At 36.8% G+C, this 15,730-nt stretch overlaps 1 protein-coding gene across 1 annotated transcript in view; it reads right to left on the bottom strand.

Annotated features, from left to right (window-relative positions):
* The window catches only part of ADAM28 (ADAM metallopeptidase domain 28), a gene marked incomplete at both ends in the record, with an annotated part of 141,913 nt that overhangs the window by 56,382 nt on the left and 69,801 nt on the right, over positions 1-15,730 (bottom strand). Inside the window, 6 exons of the mRNA XM_080675480.1 lie at positions 1,544-1,615; positions 2,535-2,606; positions 5,221-5,413; positions 7,601-7,677; positions 9,003-9,081; positions 10,518-10,594. Of these exons, the coding sequence (XP_080531606.1) occupies positions 1,544-1,615; positions 2,535-2,606; positions 5,221-5,413; positions 7,601-7,677; positions 9,003-9,081; positions 10,518-10,594 (570 nt within the window). The remainder of the gene's footprint in view (positions 1-1,543; positions 1,616-2,534; positions 2,607-5,220; positions 5,414-7,600; positions 7,678-9,002; positions 9,082-10,517; positions 10,595-15,730) is intronic.

The raw sequence follows: 15,730 nt of genomic DNA, 5'->3' as shown, positions 1-15,730 counted from the left end.
TCTCTTTTATATTTTTGTAATTCTTATCTCCACACATGTCACAACCTTATTAACTCTATCTCGAGATCAGCTATTCTCAATAGACCCATGATCACTGCTTTTTCTCAAACCACCATCATCTCTTGCCTGAATTATGGCATAATTCCCCTGTCTCAACTTGTTTCTGCCCTTGCTTTCCTTCCATTTATTTTCAACACAATGGCCAAGATAATCTTTTAAGAACACACATCTGAACATGTCATACCTCAGGCTCCCAATGTTCTCCTCACTCATGAAGTCCTTACACGGAACCACCAGGCCTTCAGGTTTTGGCCTTTGTTACTTGTCAGATGTCATCTCCTCTCACCCTTGCTCTGGTTTGCTACCTTCTGGCCACAATGGCTTTTCCACTGTTCTTCAAACATGACAATCTAGGTTCTGCCCTCAGGTCCTTTGCTCTGCTTTGCATACCTCCCTTTAGGGTCAGAGACAATTCCTTCAAGTCTCTACTCAATTGTCACTTTATTAGAGAGGCCTTCCTATTTAACATAGCACCTAAGATGAATCTCTCTCTCTCTCTCTTGCTTTATTTTTCTTTATAGCAATTATCACCATCCTACATACTCTTTATATGATTTATTTACATTTGTCTCCTTAAACAAAAATGTAAACTCCCTTGAAGCAAAGGATATTTGTCAGTTTCGTTCCTCACTTTATTTCTGTAATCTCAAAAAGTACCTGGCACAAAGTAGATGCTCAAAAAAATATGGCCAGTTCTTGGGGGTTTCCTTAAGAGGAGTCACCATGATCTTTGTGGTGAGAAGACAAAATAGGACCTTGGTCTCTGAATTCACCTTTATTTTCTTTCTATCCTTAGATGATTTGTAGGATACCACAAAGTGACCAACCCTTTTCAACTAAGCAGGCTAACTATATGTTCAAGTAATAAACTAAATATTAATATTTAAATCTTTTTAAAAGATTAGATTATAAAATCATGTTTAAAGAACAGATCAGCAATTATGTAATCAAAATGGGCTTGAAATCTGACCAACCTACGTTCAAATTTTATTTCTATCATTTTCTAATTTTGTGATTTTAGACAAGTTACTTTGCTTCTCAGAATCTGATTTCTTTGCTATAAATTAGGTTTGCTAATATTTTAGCATTGTGTGATAATTCAATGATATAATGTATCGAAAGATGTTACTGTGCCACAGCTTGCCTTATTTTGCTTGTTCTGTTTTCTTCCTGTGATTGGCTTTCCTTGAGACTTGTTTGTCGGAACTTTTATTCTGGGCTTTGGGAAAACAAAAACCATGCAAACACCTCGTATACCTTCATGGAGCTGTGACTAGTGTGACAAGTAGGTGAGAAATGTCTCCGTCCTGCAACATTAATATTTAATTAAGTAGCAAAGGTTGTGGTCACCCTTCAAAAGGCAGTCATCAGTATTAGTCTTAAGAATGTTGTCTTTCTTTCCCTGCTTCATGAGTCCTCACAGAAACACCCAATGATACTGCTTAGCAAGTGTTAAAATTACATTGTATAAAATATATCATACCATGTTGACGTAATTGGCCATCTCAAACACCCTCTTTCTTATTTTCTCTGGATCTTGATTGTACTTTTTAAACTAAAAGACAACCAAGGCACACAAAAAAATGGGCATTGATAGAAATGAACATAATGGGAAGGTTTAAAAATAAAGGCATTTTCAGTTTATTTTACTTACCAGTGTTTATAATCCATGATCAGTTACAAAAAGTTAGAAGTTAGAAACAAATGCTTCCTTATTTTTCTAGCCATATGAAAGCACTTTAGGAATAGAGATGATATTTCGTCCCCTAAAGTACTAACTCAGTGTAAAGCTTTAAGGATTCATTACAAATGTATTTCAGCTAAATACCATGATTCCCTAACCTGTGCAGAATCAGTGCCAGGAATAGCTTATTCATTAAAAAAATATATATGAACAGTAAATAAATTTAGTATAGTAACAGAGGTCAAAGTTTTAGGGTCTGAACTAATTAACTTGTGTTATCAAAGTACAGAATTTTTCCTTTGAGATCATACATCTGGGTCTCAGGTTTAGAATACACAACACATGAAAATGCATTCTTATAAAAGAAGATAGACAATGAATATTACAAGAAAGTGCCCTTTTTCCCCAGAAGATCCCATTCATTAGTCCTTTATATTTACGATTTCCTTATGAGCATAAATTCTAATTTACCAATTGTTTAACTAGTTAACAGAAACCAAAATGACAAAGAAATTTAATTGGAAACTGAGTTTTGGAGCTTTTAAGATAAAAAGAAAGGACATTAGAGTATAAAAATGTATTGTATGCATATCATATCCAGTGCCCATTCCTGGAAAGAAGAAATCATATCAGTCTAATTATATGTCAAATTTTTCATAGGTTCAGAACAATTGGTAAAAAAGAATTACTCATAATCATGATTTTTAAAAACCAATCCCGATAGTTAATACTCACATAATAAACTTAGGTAAGAGGGGGTTATAAAAGACACATTTATTGATATAGTTACCTCACCATTATCCAGGACCAAATAATATTCTATGTATTTCTTTTGTTCCCAGACCTTCTGGTCATTTAATTTCTGCAATCAATATAAAAAGAAACATTACTAAGACAAGACCTTTCTCTGCAAGAATCTTTCTTTTATTAGAAATGTGTAATTTATAGAGATTGGTTGTTGTCTGGGAATAAAGGAAGATAAGATTGCAATATCAATTCTAACTAATAAGCCAGAATTATCTATAGACAGGCTCAGAATGTCAGGCTAGCAGAGATATCAGCGATATGCTAGCCAAACCCCTTTGTTTTACCAAACAGTTTAAGTGATTACACAACTAGTACATAGGGATGCTGGAGTTAAAAGTGTTCAGAGATTTTTGAACAGTGGACTTTCCCACTATCCTGCTATGAAATAGACAAACTTCTTCTTCAGTGTCCTCCTCGTGTTTTTGTTGTTTAGTATCCTTTTATTCCTGTTCCAGTGAACACCCCCTTCTTAACCAATTGTGCAATGCCCAAAGCCACCATGACACCTAGTCTGCTCTTTTCTTCCCAGAAAGAGCGGGATCTCTGTCCCACATCCTAAGCTCCCCTATTTTCTGTTCCTTTCTCTCCATAATAAAACAAAACAACAACAGTGAAAACATATTTCATAGTGATTGTCCCATTGAAAAGTAGCAGACATTATTTGTATTAAATAACAAACCATCAAGTTTATTATGCTGCACTTCCAGAAGTGTTTATCTTTTAACAGGTAAATAAGTTTCCATTAACAAAAAAGAGTCCTGAAGGTAGACTTTTAGCTATTATCTAATGGTAATACTTACCTCCCACCCTCCACGGGAGCAATAAATTTATTAGCAATTACTGTGCACCAGCAATGCTCTGGGCACGAGGGATAAGGCAGTGAAATAGACATGGTCCGTGCACTGAAGGAGCTCACAATAGGCAAATAAACACCGACATATCAGATGGGCATCAGAGCTATGCAGAGGATTGCACACAGTGATGTGATATTGCATGACAAGGTAGTCATTTCAGAATAGATGGTTAGAAAAAGCCCTAAAAAGCTGGCACTGAAGCTGACACATTCATGAAAATGAGAAGCCAGGCAAGAGAAGATAAATTGAAAACTAATTCCAGCAAAGAAAAAAATGAGCAAAAAAGACTCCAAGGTGAATTGATACTGGCATGTTAAAGCACAGAAAGCTTGTGTTTGTCAGAAAATAAATGGGGGCAATCCCTGGTGGATGGGGAGTACAAGATAGGAAGAGATTTGAGAGGTCGTTGGGGCCCTAGTCATACATGGGTTTGTAACTCAGTCAGTTTTTGTTTTGTTTTTAGATTTTGTACTAAATGCAATGAGAAGCCATTAGAGGGTTTTAAAGAGAAAAGTGACATGATGTGGTTTAGAATAAAAAAATCATTTGCAGCTATTGTGTGGGGATTGGCTTCAGTGAAGCAGGAATGAGCATGCAGAAGTCAGAAGCTGTTGCAATGGTTATTGTGAGAGGGATGGTGCCATGTGGTAGTTGGAAAAAGAAAGCAAAGTGACAGATCTGGAATACGTAGAGGCACTTGCTGATGAAAAGGGATAAAGAAAACAGGAATCAAGGATGATTTCTGGATTTGGGACTGAGCAAATGATAAATGGTGGTACTGATACAGGGGAGAATGAGGGAGAAGCAGGTCTTGTTTGGGGTTTGGAAATTGGTAGTTCTATTTTGACCACATTAAGTTTGTGATATGAGAGCTTCAAATGGATGCATGAAGTAGGCAGTTAATTAGAACAGTCTGGCCTTTAAAGGAGAGTTCAAGGCTGGAAGTATATATTTGATAGTAATTACTGCAGAACTCTTATTTAAATAAAATAAGGCATAGCACAGGATAAGATTACCTAGAAAGAATGTGTAGATAAAGTAAGGAATGGGACAGACCCAGGATTTAGTTTTATGAGGGCCTCCATTATTTAGAGAAAGGATGACAGTGAGAGGAACTGAGAAGGCATAGCACTGGTGAGGTAGGAGGAAAAAAAGAGAGAGAGAGAGATGTCATGAAAGCATAGTTACATAGTTATTTGCACATGATTAGCAAGGAATTGAGACAGAGACAAGAGGTCTGTACCAACTAAACCAGGAGATCAGCATTCACATAGGTAAGAGTGGTTATTCTAGCCGGTAGCATTCAAACACCCAGCACATTGAACCCAACAGAGATTTTACTTTATTCGGACCAATTCTGCCCACTGCTTATGGATTCTCTAAATGTTTATAAGAGATGATCTTTTGTAACTGAAAGCTGGATTCCATATACGAAAGCACATTCTAAGCTGCTGTGGGCAGATCCTATATTTACTTTCCTCACTGCTACATCCTCAGCACCTATGGCAGTACTTAAAGAAAGATTTGTTGAATGAGTTTATTCATGAAGACAGCAGGATATTTTACCTCAAAGTAATAATAATACTTTACACTGTTGTTGTATGTTAGAGTATTGCGAAGGTTGCCTGCTCCTAGTTGATCCATAAGTACTTATTAAATGAATCAATGTACAATAAGGTTTTAATGTCTCTATAACCTATTAGTTTCAACAATGACTGTAAAGTTTCAGCAATGTGCAGTTGCTAAGACTAGAACCCAGGGCAGACAGGACAGAATACATGAATGTTCCAAATAAAAAAATAGAGGTATGCATACGATCAGACTGGTGGCAGGTGGGGTCACATTCTGCCGAGATGTATGTGCCCATAACATGTCATCCATCCCACAGGTGCTGTTAGCCTTCCTTTCATCGGGATCATGCTTGAAGAGTGCATGCTCCTGTTCATCCTGATTTGCAGAGCCTAAAGGTTCAATGAAGTATCTTTCATCTCCCTGACTGAAGTAGCCCCTAAAAAACATGAGAGTCCAGGCTCCTTAAAAAATATTCCTGCATTTGAGTGCGATAGACTCAGAGACTCCAAAAAGTTACCATTGCCAAAACATTCTAAGCTCATGGCAGTAGAAAACAGTGTAACATTATAGCTGAAGATCCCCTTAGAAATTATTTAGACACATTTTCTCGATGAGGAAATGGAACTTATTGGGGAGAAATGGCCCCTGCAATGTCATAGAGCTAACCTAAGTCAGAGCTGGCACTAGAATAAAATTTCCTGACTCTTGGTCCAATGTTCTTCCAATTCCCTTGCCTTGTCTGTTCTCAAGTGTACTGAAAATGAAAGAGATTTTCTAGTCTTATAGATAAGGGTTAAAACTCTGGGCCTATCACTGATTAGTTGTGATACCATGGGAAATTACTTAAACTCACATAGCTTCATTTTCTCTATAAAATGAGAATAATAGTACATACAATAGAATGGTTATAAAAATTGAAGGAGATAATATGCAAAGTATATGATCAATGAATAATGCCAAATTCATCTTAATTCTCTCTGCTGAAGACCCAAGCTAAGATTCATTGGACCATATTTAGGGAACACCCTAAGCATTGGATTAATGGCAGGTGGTAGAAAAGAGAATCATGGTCTCTCATCTCATAGAGCTTATATTCAAATGAAGAAGATAGATGTTGATTAAATAATTACATTTGGCCCACAAATATATATAATTGTATGACATATATGTAATATACATAATTACAACAGATAATTTCCAAGAAGAAAAACAGAAGAACATACAGTAGGGTAAATGGATTTATTATAAATAGAATTGGAAGAGTAAGAAATGACGTGGAGAGATAACTTTGGGGATTGATTGCATTGGTCTGCATAATGTGGCAATAGAAAGAGAATGCAGTGAATAATCTCAGAAAATATTTAGAACATATAATCAATAAGGCTTAATAATGGATTAAAATAGGTAGTTGAAAGGCAGTAAGTCAACAAGAACCTAGATTTCTGGATAGGGCAAGTAGTTTGTTGATTATTTACTGAGATAAGCAACACTGGAAAAATACCAGATTTTAGAGAAAATCATTAGCTTCATTAAGATATCCAAATATGGAAGATATATGGAGATAAGAAGGAAAAAATTAGATATTCAAGTCTGTGTATCAGAAGTATGGATATCTTATTATTGACAGACACATGGGTAGTACAGAGAAAGAAATGGATAAGCATGGATAGGACAAACTAGAGGTTTTAGAGTGAAGAGAGAAGGTGAAGAGGAGCTCCCATTTTCTAAAGGTTCAGACTTTAAAATTGGGACTCAAACCTATATTTTTAAAGCAAGCAACCAATCAAAGAAAAGCAACTCAGAAAGCAATTCAGGTTTTTAATTTATAAACTACTATCAACAGGGGCCACGTTTCCTTCAAATTTCAAAATTTTTAACCCTTAGAATTCATATTTCCCTATAATATACATATATATGTATATATATCCTATATAATAAAAGGGTAATATGCAAATTGACCCTAATGGCGGCACAATCAGAATGACCTCTCTACCAGTCACTATGAGGCACACTGACCACCTCTTGGTTCCTTACCCCAGCCAGCAGGCTCCAATCACCCGATGGCAAACAGGGAACTGGGGATGGGTGGCAGGGGACATGGGTGGCACCAGGCCAAGGCCCCGGCCCCACCAGTCACCCCACACACAGAGGGCAACCCGCAGTAGGGGTGGGGTTGGCGAGCAGGCAGGAACGGCGACCTCTTGGTCCCTTCCCCTGGCCGTCAGGCTCCAATCACCCAATGGTGAACAGGGAACTGGAGTGGGTGGTGACAGGAAGCGGGGCTGGCAAGTGGGCAGAACAGGCAACTTCTCAGTTTCTTCCCCACCCCCCCACCCCCCCCCACCCCCGCCAGCCAGCAGGCTCTGATCACCCAATGGCGAATGGGGAACCAGGGGTGGGTGAAGGTGGGGGCTGGGGCTGACTGTGGGCAGCCGGGGATGATGGCCCTGATTGCAGGCCAGGCCTAGGGACTGTACACATGAACGAATTTCGTGTGCTGAGCCTCTAGTGTATATATGTAATTTTTGGCACTATTACAGATGTCCCCATTTATTTGGGTTTATTAAACACACATACACACCCAATCATCAAAGATGAATACAAACTATTCATGAAGTCTTACCTTAGACCCCTACATGTGCTGATGCTAGCTTCAGAAATGTTTGCATTAATAATATGTCCTTGATAATAACAGTCATCCTAAAGAAAAGAGAAAAGTGGTTTTATAAAGGAAAGTGTGCATGTTTTTTAGACCACTGCTACATTTAAAACTGAAATTTTGAAATAGGATCTATAATGCTTTAAAGTCATTTTATGCTGAATAACAATCAACTTAAAGATAGTAAAAACATTTTTAAGTTTTTTATTGTTGAAATCTTTAATATTTAGTTAATGATCCCAAATGCTTACAGATTGCTAACTAAATGTTGGTGTAAATGTTTGTGTTGCAGATAAAGGAAAACAGGTTGAATACATGTTTAAAACCTGAGCTCCCAAAACATTAGACATTTCTTTCTTTCTTTGACTGATTTCTCATTATTTTTTTCCTAACAACTAGGAGTTCTTTACAATGAATGTGTTATTCAGATTGTGTTATTTCTTGATTTATCTAAAGAGTTTCACCAGACTAATTGGATTAGTACAGCACCTTCTGCCTCCATCAACAAAATGCACAATGCTAACCCTTTTTCATCTGTATGTGTTCCTATCAAGTAGACCTTTCTACTTTTGGAAAGATGAAGTATTGGCCTATGTAAACCCCTGTGCTACTGCATAATTTTATAGAAGAGAATGTGTGAAGGCCTTCCAATAGAAGACAGACCTCTGAAAAGTTGGCAATGATAAAATATTCCTATTACTTCACACTGTTATCTTCTCTGAGTCAGAGTCAAGAATGGAAATTATTTAAAGAAAACATAGAATTTTATAATTCTACCATTGAGGAAATAGTCTGGACTTTGAGAGACTAGATGATCTAGAGAGGTGATCATATGTAATTTTCCACTCTTCTAATGAAAATAAGGAGCTCCTTCTGTCCACTTTCCTATAGGGAGCCCTTAAAGGCTGGAAAGGGTTACCATGTTTGTAAAGGAATGACTTTGTTTTTGTCAAGCTCTCCAAATGATGGAGGATCAATCAAGAAATTACTACTAGCCTGGCTGGTGTGGCTCAGTGGTTGAGCATTGACCCAGGAACCTGGAGATCTCAGTGTGGCACACACACACCCACCCCCCAGTCAGGGCACATGCCAGGGTTGCAGGCTGGATCCCCAGAATGGGGCGACCAGGAGGCAGCTGATCAATGATGTTTCTCTCTCATTAATGTCTCTATTTCTCTATCCCTCTCTTTTCCTCTCTCTCTAACAATCAATTTTTAAAAAATATTTAAAAAGAAAGAAATTACTATGAAATAAAGCACTGATGCTATACATGCTGCTTCCCTTTCACTACTTGTTTAGCAATGACTGCATTTGGATGTGTGGGTCGTACCCCAATTAACAATAAATCTAGGATACTCCATCTTACCATGATCTGTGGGCTGGAGGTGACCTCCTTTCCTGTGGAATTATAATGTGTTTCTGTATAACCAGGTGCCAAGAGATCCCTGGAGACAAAGAAAAAAGTCATAGTTACTCATGCTAATTACAAAGTTCAGTGATCAAAGTGAGAGCTTTCACTGGGTGTGCAGTAAAGTTCTAATTCCTGAGTGCCTCGTCCCAACCCCTTATAAGTTCAGACATTCATGAGTAGTAGGGAACAATGTGTGCTTTGTTGTCCAACTTTGCTTACTGGTCTGAGGAAAGACCTGAGGAAGAAATGAAACTGAGGGGAAAGTTAGTAAAGAGTGGCTGAAAATAGTGCTGTTCCTCACCAGTTTAAGATAACTGCATTTCCACCTAGCCCTTCAGTCACCAGTGACTGTTCAAGTTTATTGAAAATTCCCTTGCATTTGGCAGTTAGGGTCCCCCCAGCATTTCTGTTGAGCCTTCTTAAAATTCTTTCAATTATTCTCTAGAAAATATAAGCCTGACCTATGTTTTTAAAAGAGGTAGAGCAAAGAGAAAAGGAAGTAATGAATATGTATTAAGTGCTATCTCTGTACTGGCCACTGGGTTAGACTTATTACATGAGTCATTTCATATAATCTTTTCAACAATCCTACAAAATAAATATTATTCTCTATTGTTTAGATGAGATTAAATAGTTCAAGTTGCATAGAATCATGTCTAGGTCTGCCTTAATTCCAAGCCTGTATTCCCTCCATTACAGTATACTATTTCCAAACTCCAGACAGTTTCGAGTTTTTGCAAAAGGTGATAGTCTATTTGTCTATCTTGCTGTCCTATATAGAACAACTGAGGGATTGAAAGAAATTGAAAGCACAAATTAGGAAATTGCTTTTGAAATAGTGTATCTATAGGATAATCAGGATTTGGGTGAGAGCTTAGGCAGTGAAACTTGAAAAGAAACATTGAATTTTGATGAACTGGATGGAGAGGATGGAGAGGTAAGAGCCTAATGTAACATATGAGAGAAATGGATGGGTTAGTGGGCAGCTGAGTAGAAAGGGCATTAGTGTTGAAATCAGAAGTGCCCAACTCTGGTTTTGCCATTGAATGGGTTCTTTGGCCCTAGAGTTTATTTAACTTTTATATGTCTTATTTTTTTCCAGTGAAAATGGTTACAAATTGTTTTAAAATCTAATCTTTCAGTGTTAGAATAATAAAATGAAATAGTGCAAGGGAAGAGTTAAAATTTATAGTTATTTCATCGAATTTGATAAAATTTACGTCTGCTTGAACCTCATTTAATTTGTTTTATTCCTAGAAGTATAAAAATACTAGTAAACCATTGTTTTATCCAATGTGTTCCTACTACTTTAGTAGGAATAATTATTCATTGAACCTCTTGGGCCAGTTGAGAGCAAAAGCTGAGTAGTCAAGGTTTACATGAGACATAAGTAGTAACAGACTCAATTAGCATACTTCTCACATGCTAATTTGCTGTTGGTGAGCATTATATCAGAAGAAAGACACTTACTTGGATTTTTTCAAATAAAGCACTGCCATTTTTCCATTAATTGTCATTTTATACTTCAATTCAGTTTCATATTTTTCCTGCAAAAATGTAAAAACATTTGCTGGTAATTAAAAAAATCATTTTGATAGGTCTATCTGTTTAATCATTAGCAAGCAATGCCTGCTTTTTCTTAACAGTAGTATATATAATGCCAAATGTCTGCTTCTGCCTCTCTTAACAAATCTAACAACTTTGCCAACTAAGTAGATAAATTACATGAGATCTTTATATCAATCCATCTTTTCCTCCATCCATCCATTCGTTTACCCATTCATGCATTTTACAAATATTATTTGAGTGCTGGTTATTAGCAAGATATGGCTTGGTTCTGGAAATTCAACTTGAAGCAACAAAAATTGGTACTTGCTGTCAGAAAGCTTATAATCTTGTAGAAAAACAGACAATAAATGTGAATTATGTTGTATGATAAATGATATAACTGTGGAAGCAATGTGGGATGTCTAACACCTTAAAGGAAGGAAAGGTTTCCTGAGGAAGTAATGTATAAGCTGAGATATGAATTAGCCAAGTGAAGCAGGGTAGGGAAGTTATTTGAGAAGGATTAGTTTGCACACAGATCCAAAGACCTTTAAGGATCTTGCTGATGATTTTTAGTGTGAGATCTTAAGGCTAAGCGGAGGTCAGAATATGGGCAAAAATAACAAGAATATGCACTGTAGGGCAGGAAGAAGCCATCAAGAAGAAAACAGTCTCAGGTATTCAGAAAGAGAAAAATATCACCTCGAGTAAACTATGTGGATTAGGAGAACTGTCTGAAGTTTCAATTTACATACACAGGAAGAACTATAGAGGACTATACAGGATACTTTAAAGATCGCATTGGGTATTGAGTTTTGGTTTTGTTGTATAAAACTAGGTTACTAGTCATGGTTACACATAACACCTAAAAATTCACTGGGAAGTGCCAAGACATTGCTATTAAAGACATCTAAAAATGGCGATGACATGTGATTGAGAACCACTTATGATGGACTGAGTGCTCTTCCCTCTGCTGTTGCACCTAAGCCAACTTTTCTTCTCTCTTCCCTCTCCTGGCCACAACAGTACCAGAGCTCATCGAGGGACAATAGTGAATTAGACACATCAGGTCAGGGATATCATGCAGAGATTTACCATCGCCAAGGTCAGGTATTTTGGCCCATATTTCCTTTTAATAATCAATTATTGATGTCTTCCCTGGGGTTAAAAGCACATGACTATAAATATCCTATACTGCGGGCCTAAATGTGGGGAGGCTGCTGTAATTTAGTTCATTTTCATAAATAACAGGAGGTGGGAAAAATCCTGAGGATAAAAAATAAAATCCATGGGGAATTGCTCTAACCCCTGGTTAGAAAGGCAGTATAGAATAAAAATATTAGGAGGACACAAGATATGAGCTTCTAATCAGAAGAGCCTTCCAGATATCTACTTCTATTAGCAATGGAGTTTTAGTGGATCTTTACCTAAAATATTATTTAGAGGCTGTTTTAGAAAATAATCATTGCTTTTGGAATGGGAGTTTTAGTTGACACTAGCATATAGTTTATGGATGAAAGGAAACAGCAGGGAAGAAAACCAGCATCTGTATGAAAGAGGGTGCACTGGGCGAGGTTATAACTGTGCTTCTCAAATACAAGTCCACGTGAAGGGCAATGCCTGCTAATAGGGAATGTGCCCAATTTGTGTTCTATCTGGATTCTAAACTAAGGGTGAGGAGAGGAAAAATGCACCTTGATTTGGAGAGCATCCACTAGAAGGAAATGATGTGAAGTCTACCGAATAAGTTTAGTTGGTCAGAGATGTGTGTGTGACTAAATCCCCCCCCCCAAAAAAAAAAATGTCATGGCTATGGTTTAGAGTGTGGACTAAGAAGGCCATAGTCCTGGGTGGTCCAAAATATGAGCAGATGTGTAGATCTATGAGATCAAGATGGTGTCCCTGGGCACACATGAATTAGCAAAAGAAACCCTATGAGTTCTAGGGAAGATCTTAATTCAAGCCTTGCCACAACAAATCTGAGACTTTTACAAACCCGGGTGGACCTAGCTAAGGTCTAAAATTGTTCCTAATAAGAGGAAGCATTATGCTGCCAGATATTTTATTTTATGGCATGAGCCAAAAGCAAGACAGTTTTGGCCTCTGGGGAAGTGTGTGAGCTGGAGACTGAATTCTAGGAAGAATAGTGACCACCTTTTGAATGTAAGTTCCCAACATCAGGGTCTTTGGTTAAGTATTTGTTGAGTAAATGTTTATGCAGTTGTTTGGGCAATGTATTCCAGTTATACTCCTTTATTCATTTGTCCATCTGTCTACTTATTCACTTGTTCACTTATTCAAATACTTATATAGCTTGCCTATGCTGTGTATATAAAATACAATAATGAATATAATCTATAATCATGAATAAAACAGTCAAGGTTCTATCCTGATGTTTAGTGGCCCCTCCATAAAGTTTTCAAATGATTATTTTAATCCAAATCAAATTGTAAGTCAGTCATGATAAACTTAGGAAAATGGAGCCAAGCTTCAGGCACAGCTGACAGGTAACACTGGTGCCTGAGTCTCTGGTCCAGTAGAGGACACAGCTGTATAATAATAAGTACAAGAGTCCTCCTCTTCTGAGGCCCTGAGACATGGTTAATCTAACCTGAGACCTAGGAAGCATCGATGGGATGCAGAGATCTCCTTGGTCACATACATTATGGATTCTGGATGTTTCAATTAATTGCTCATCAGTTCTTTGCACAAGAAAGACCAATAGTCTCAATACAAAATCAACAAGAATAACCTCCAAGACCTTGGCTTATATCGATGGCAGTATTTTTATTAGTCATAATCTGTAGTTGAACAAAAAGAGAATATTCTCTATGTTAGGGAAAAGAATGTGCCTGCTGTGTGGCAGACAGGATGCCACTAGCTTTTCTAGACATGTTTGGTAGACAAGTGTGATATAGCAGAAATCAGAAACCCGACAGGGCAGGATTAAAATATCAGACATGCAGCAGCATGGGGTCTTATATTTGTAGAGGGAACAAGGGCTGGAATCCCAGAGAGACATCTCTGGTATGTTTCTAGATGTTCACAGGGAGATGATAAAAGCCACATGATATGATTGCCAGATAAAATACAGGACACCAGTGAAATTAGGATGCTAGATAAACAGTGAATAATGTTTCAATATCAGAATGCCCCATATCATGGAGAATATTTATAATAAAAAAAGCATTAATGGTTTATCTGACATTCACATTTAAGTGGGTAGCCTATATTTTATTTACTAAATCTATAGGACAGGGACTGAGAGATGAGGGTGAAAGAGGGACAGAGACATGCCAAAGATATAGAAAACACTTTTCTTGTTGACCTGGGCAATTTCAAACCAGAAGACATACATTCTCATAGAAACACACACACTACACACATCACCACTAAAATAAAATTGACAGAAAAAAAAAATCCAGAGCCAAATGGTATAACATTGACCATGACTAAAGCATGACTTTAGAAAAGGGATCTAACTATCACAAAGAATGTAAGATGGCCTGGCCAGAGAGGCTTAGTTGGTTGAGCATAGTGCCATGCACTGAAAGGTTACTGGTTCAATTTCAGGTCAGCATACGGAATTGAATGGGTTTGATACCTGGTTGGGGAGCTTTGTCTCTTCTCTCTCTCTCTCTCTCCCCCTCCCTTCCTCCTCCCTCCCTCTCTCCCTCATTCTAAGTACATCCTCAGGTGAGGAGTTAAAATTTTAATTTAAAAACTTTAATTCAAGTACTCCATAAGAAAGGGCATACAAGGTATGCAAGCATATTTTTAAGAAAGGCCTTCAGAATACCCAGGGAGACTAAAAAGGAAATTATGCTGAGAAGCTGGAAGATAACAAAATGGCTTAATAAGCCATAGCATTAAGTATAAAATGCCTTAAAAGTTGGTCATAAAAAGTAGAATATGATAGGTTACATAGGATAGCATCATAGCATAAACTTGAACAGGGAGTTAATTATTGCATCTTGCTTTGATTTTTGTGTAATCACCTCAAAATAGCCATATGAGATAAGCACTACTGTTGTCATCTCACTTTTCACACAAAGAATTTGAAGTTCCTGTGTGCCTAAGTTTACACAGGGAGAATTAACAAAGCTAAGACATGAACACCAACAAGCCCTCTGAATTCAGATCCTTTGCACTTTTCCTAGGGATCAGGAAACCATAGGTTCATACCGCCAGTTAACAGAACAGCTGACTAGATAAATATGTATTTGCAGTAAATATCAAGCGCATTGCATTCATCTACTCAATCATTTAACAAATTGGTTGAACATCTAGTATGTGCCAATAACTACTTTATGGTTTTTCATCAAGATAGATTATTCAGAAGCTTAAATTTATTTTTGTAGTTATGAGGAACTCGCTATACAACTGTGATGAAAAACACTGGACACATACTCAAATTGTTCTCCAAATATTCAGTGAAGAAAGGTATCTGGCATAATCCAGGTGGGAAATATGAGCCTCCATCTCACAATGGATGGTGCAAGTTATTATTTATGTCTCATATATCTAGACTTTCCTGACAAAAGAGCTCCAGGTGTAGGGAATGAGAAAATTATTGTTGAATGAATAATTATGTTTTAGCTTTCTCTTTTGACTGAGAATGTGTCATTTCATTAATTAGTATGAATTATACAGACTTTAATAGCTGTCTTTTTAGAAGGGACAGAGGTAAATGTCATGTTTAATTACAGTAATTAATCTTGGTATGCTTATATGCATGCATTTATCCACAATACTTTATTTTCTACATCAGTTTTAAAGTTCATGATTTTATTTATATGTGTGTGTATAAATAGATAATAAATTACATCAAATTTCTTTGTGAGTACACAGAATACATTATATATTACCATAATAATGTTAAATTTTCCTCTCTCTGAGACCTTGGACAGTTTAATTTAACCATCAGAACCTTAATCTGAAAAATAAGGTAGAATATTACATTATTTTGAAGATTAATATGTATAACAGGTCAAAAAATCAAATACAAATGTGTACATATGTGTATATGTATTTCTATATTAAATATAATATATATTTCTATGTACACCATGTGCATTTATATATTATGTATGTGTATTTTGTATATATATATATATATATATATATATATATAT

The sequence above is a fragment of the Plecotus auritus genome, assembly GCF_963455305.1.
Source record: "Plecotus auritus genome assembly, chromosome: 6".
In the NCBI taxonomy this organism is placed as follows: Eukaryota; Metazoa; Chordata; class Mammalia; order Chiroptera; family Vespertilionidae; genus Plecotus; species Plecotus auritus.
Note: the sequence above shows the minus strand (reverse complement) of the source record. Positions and strands in the feature narration are given on the sequence as shown.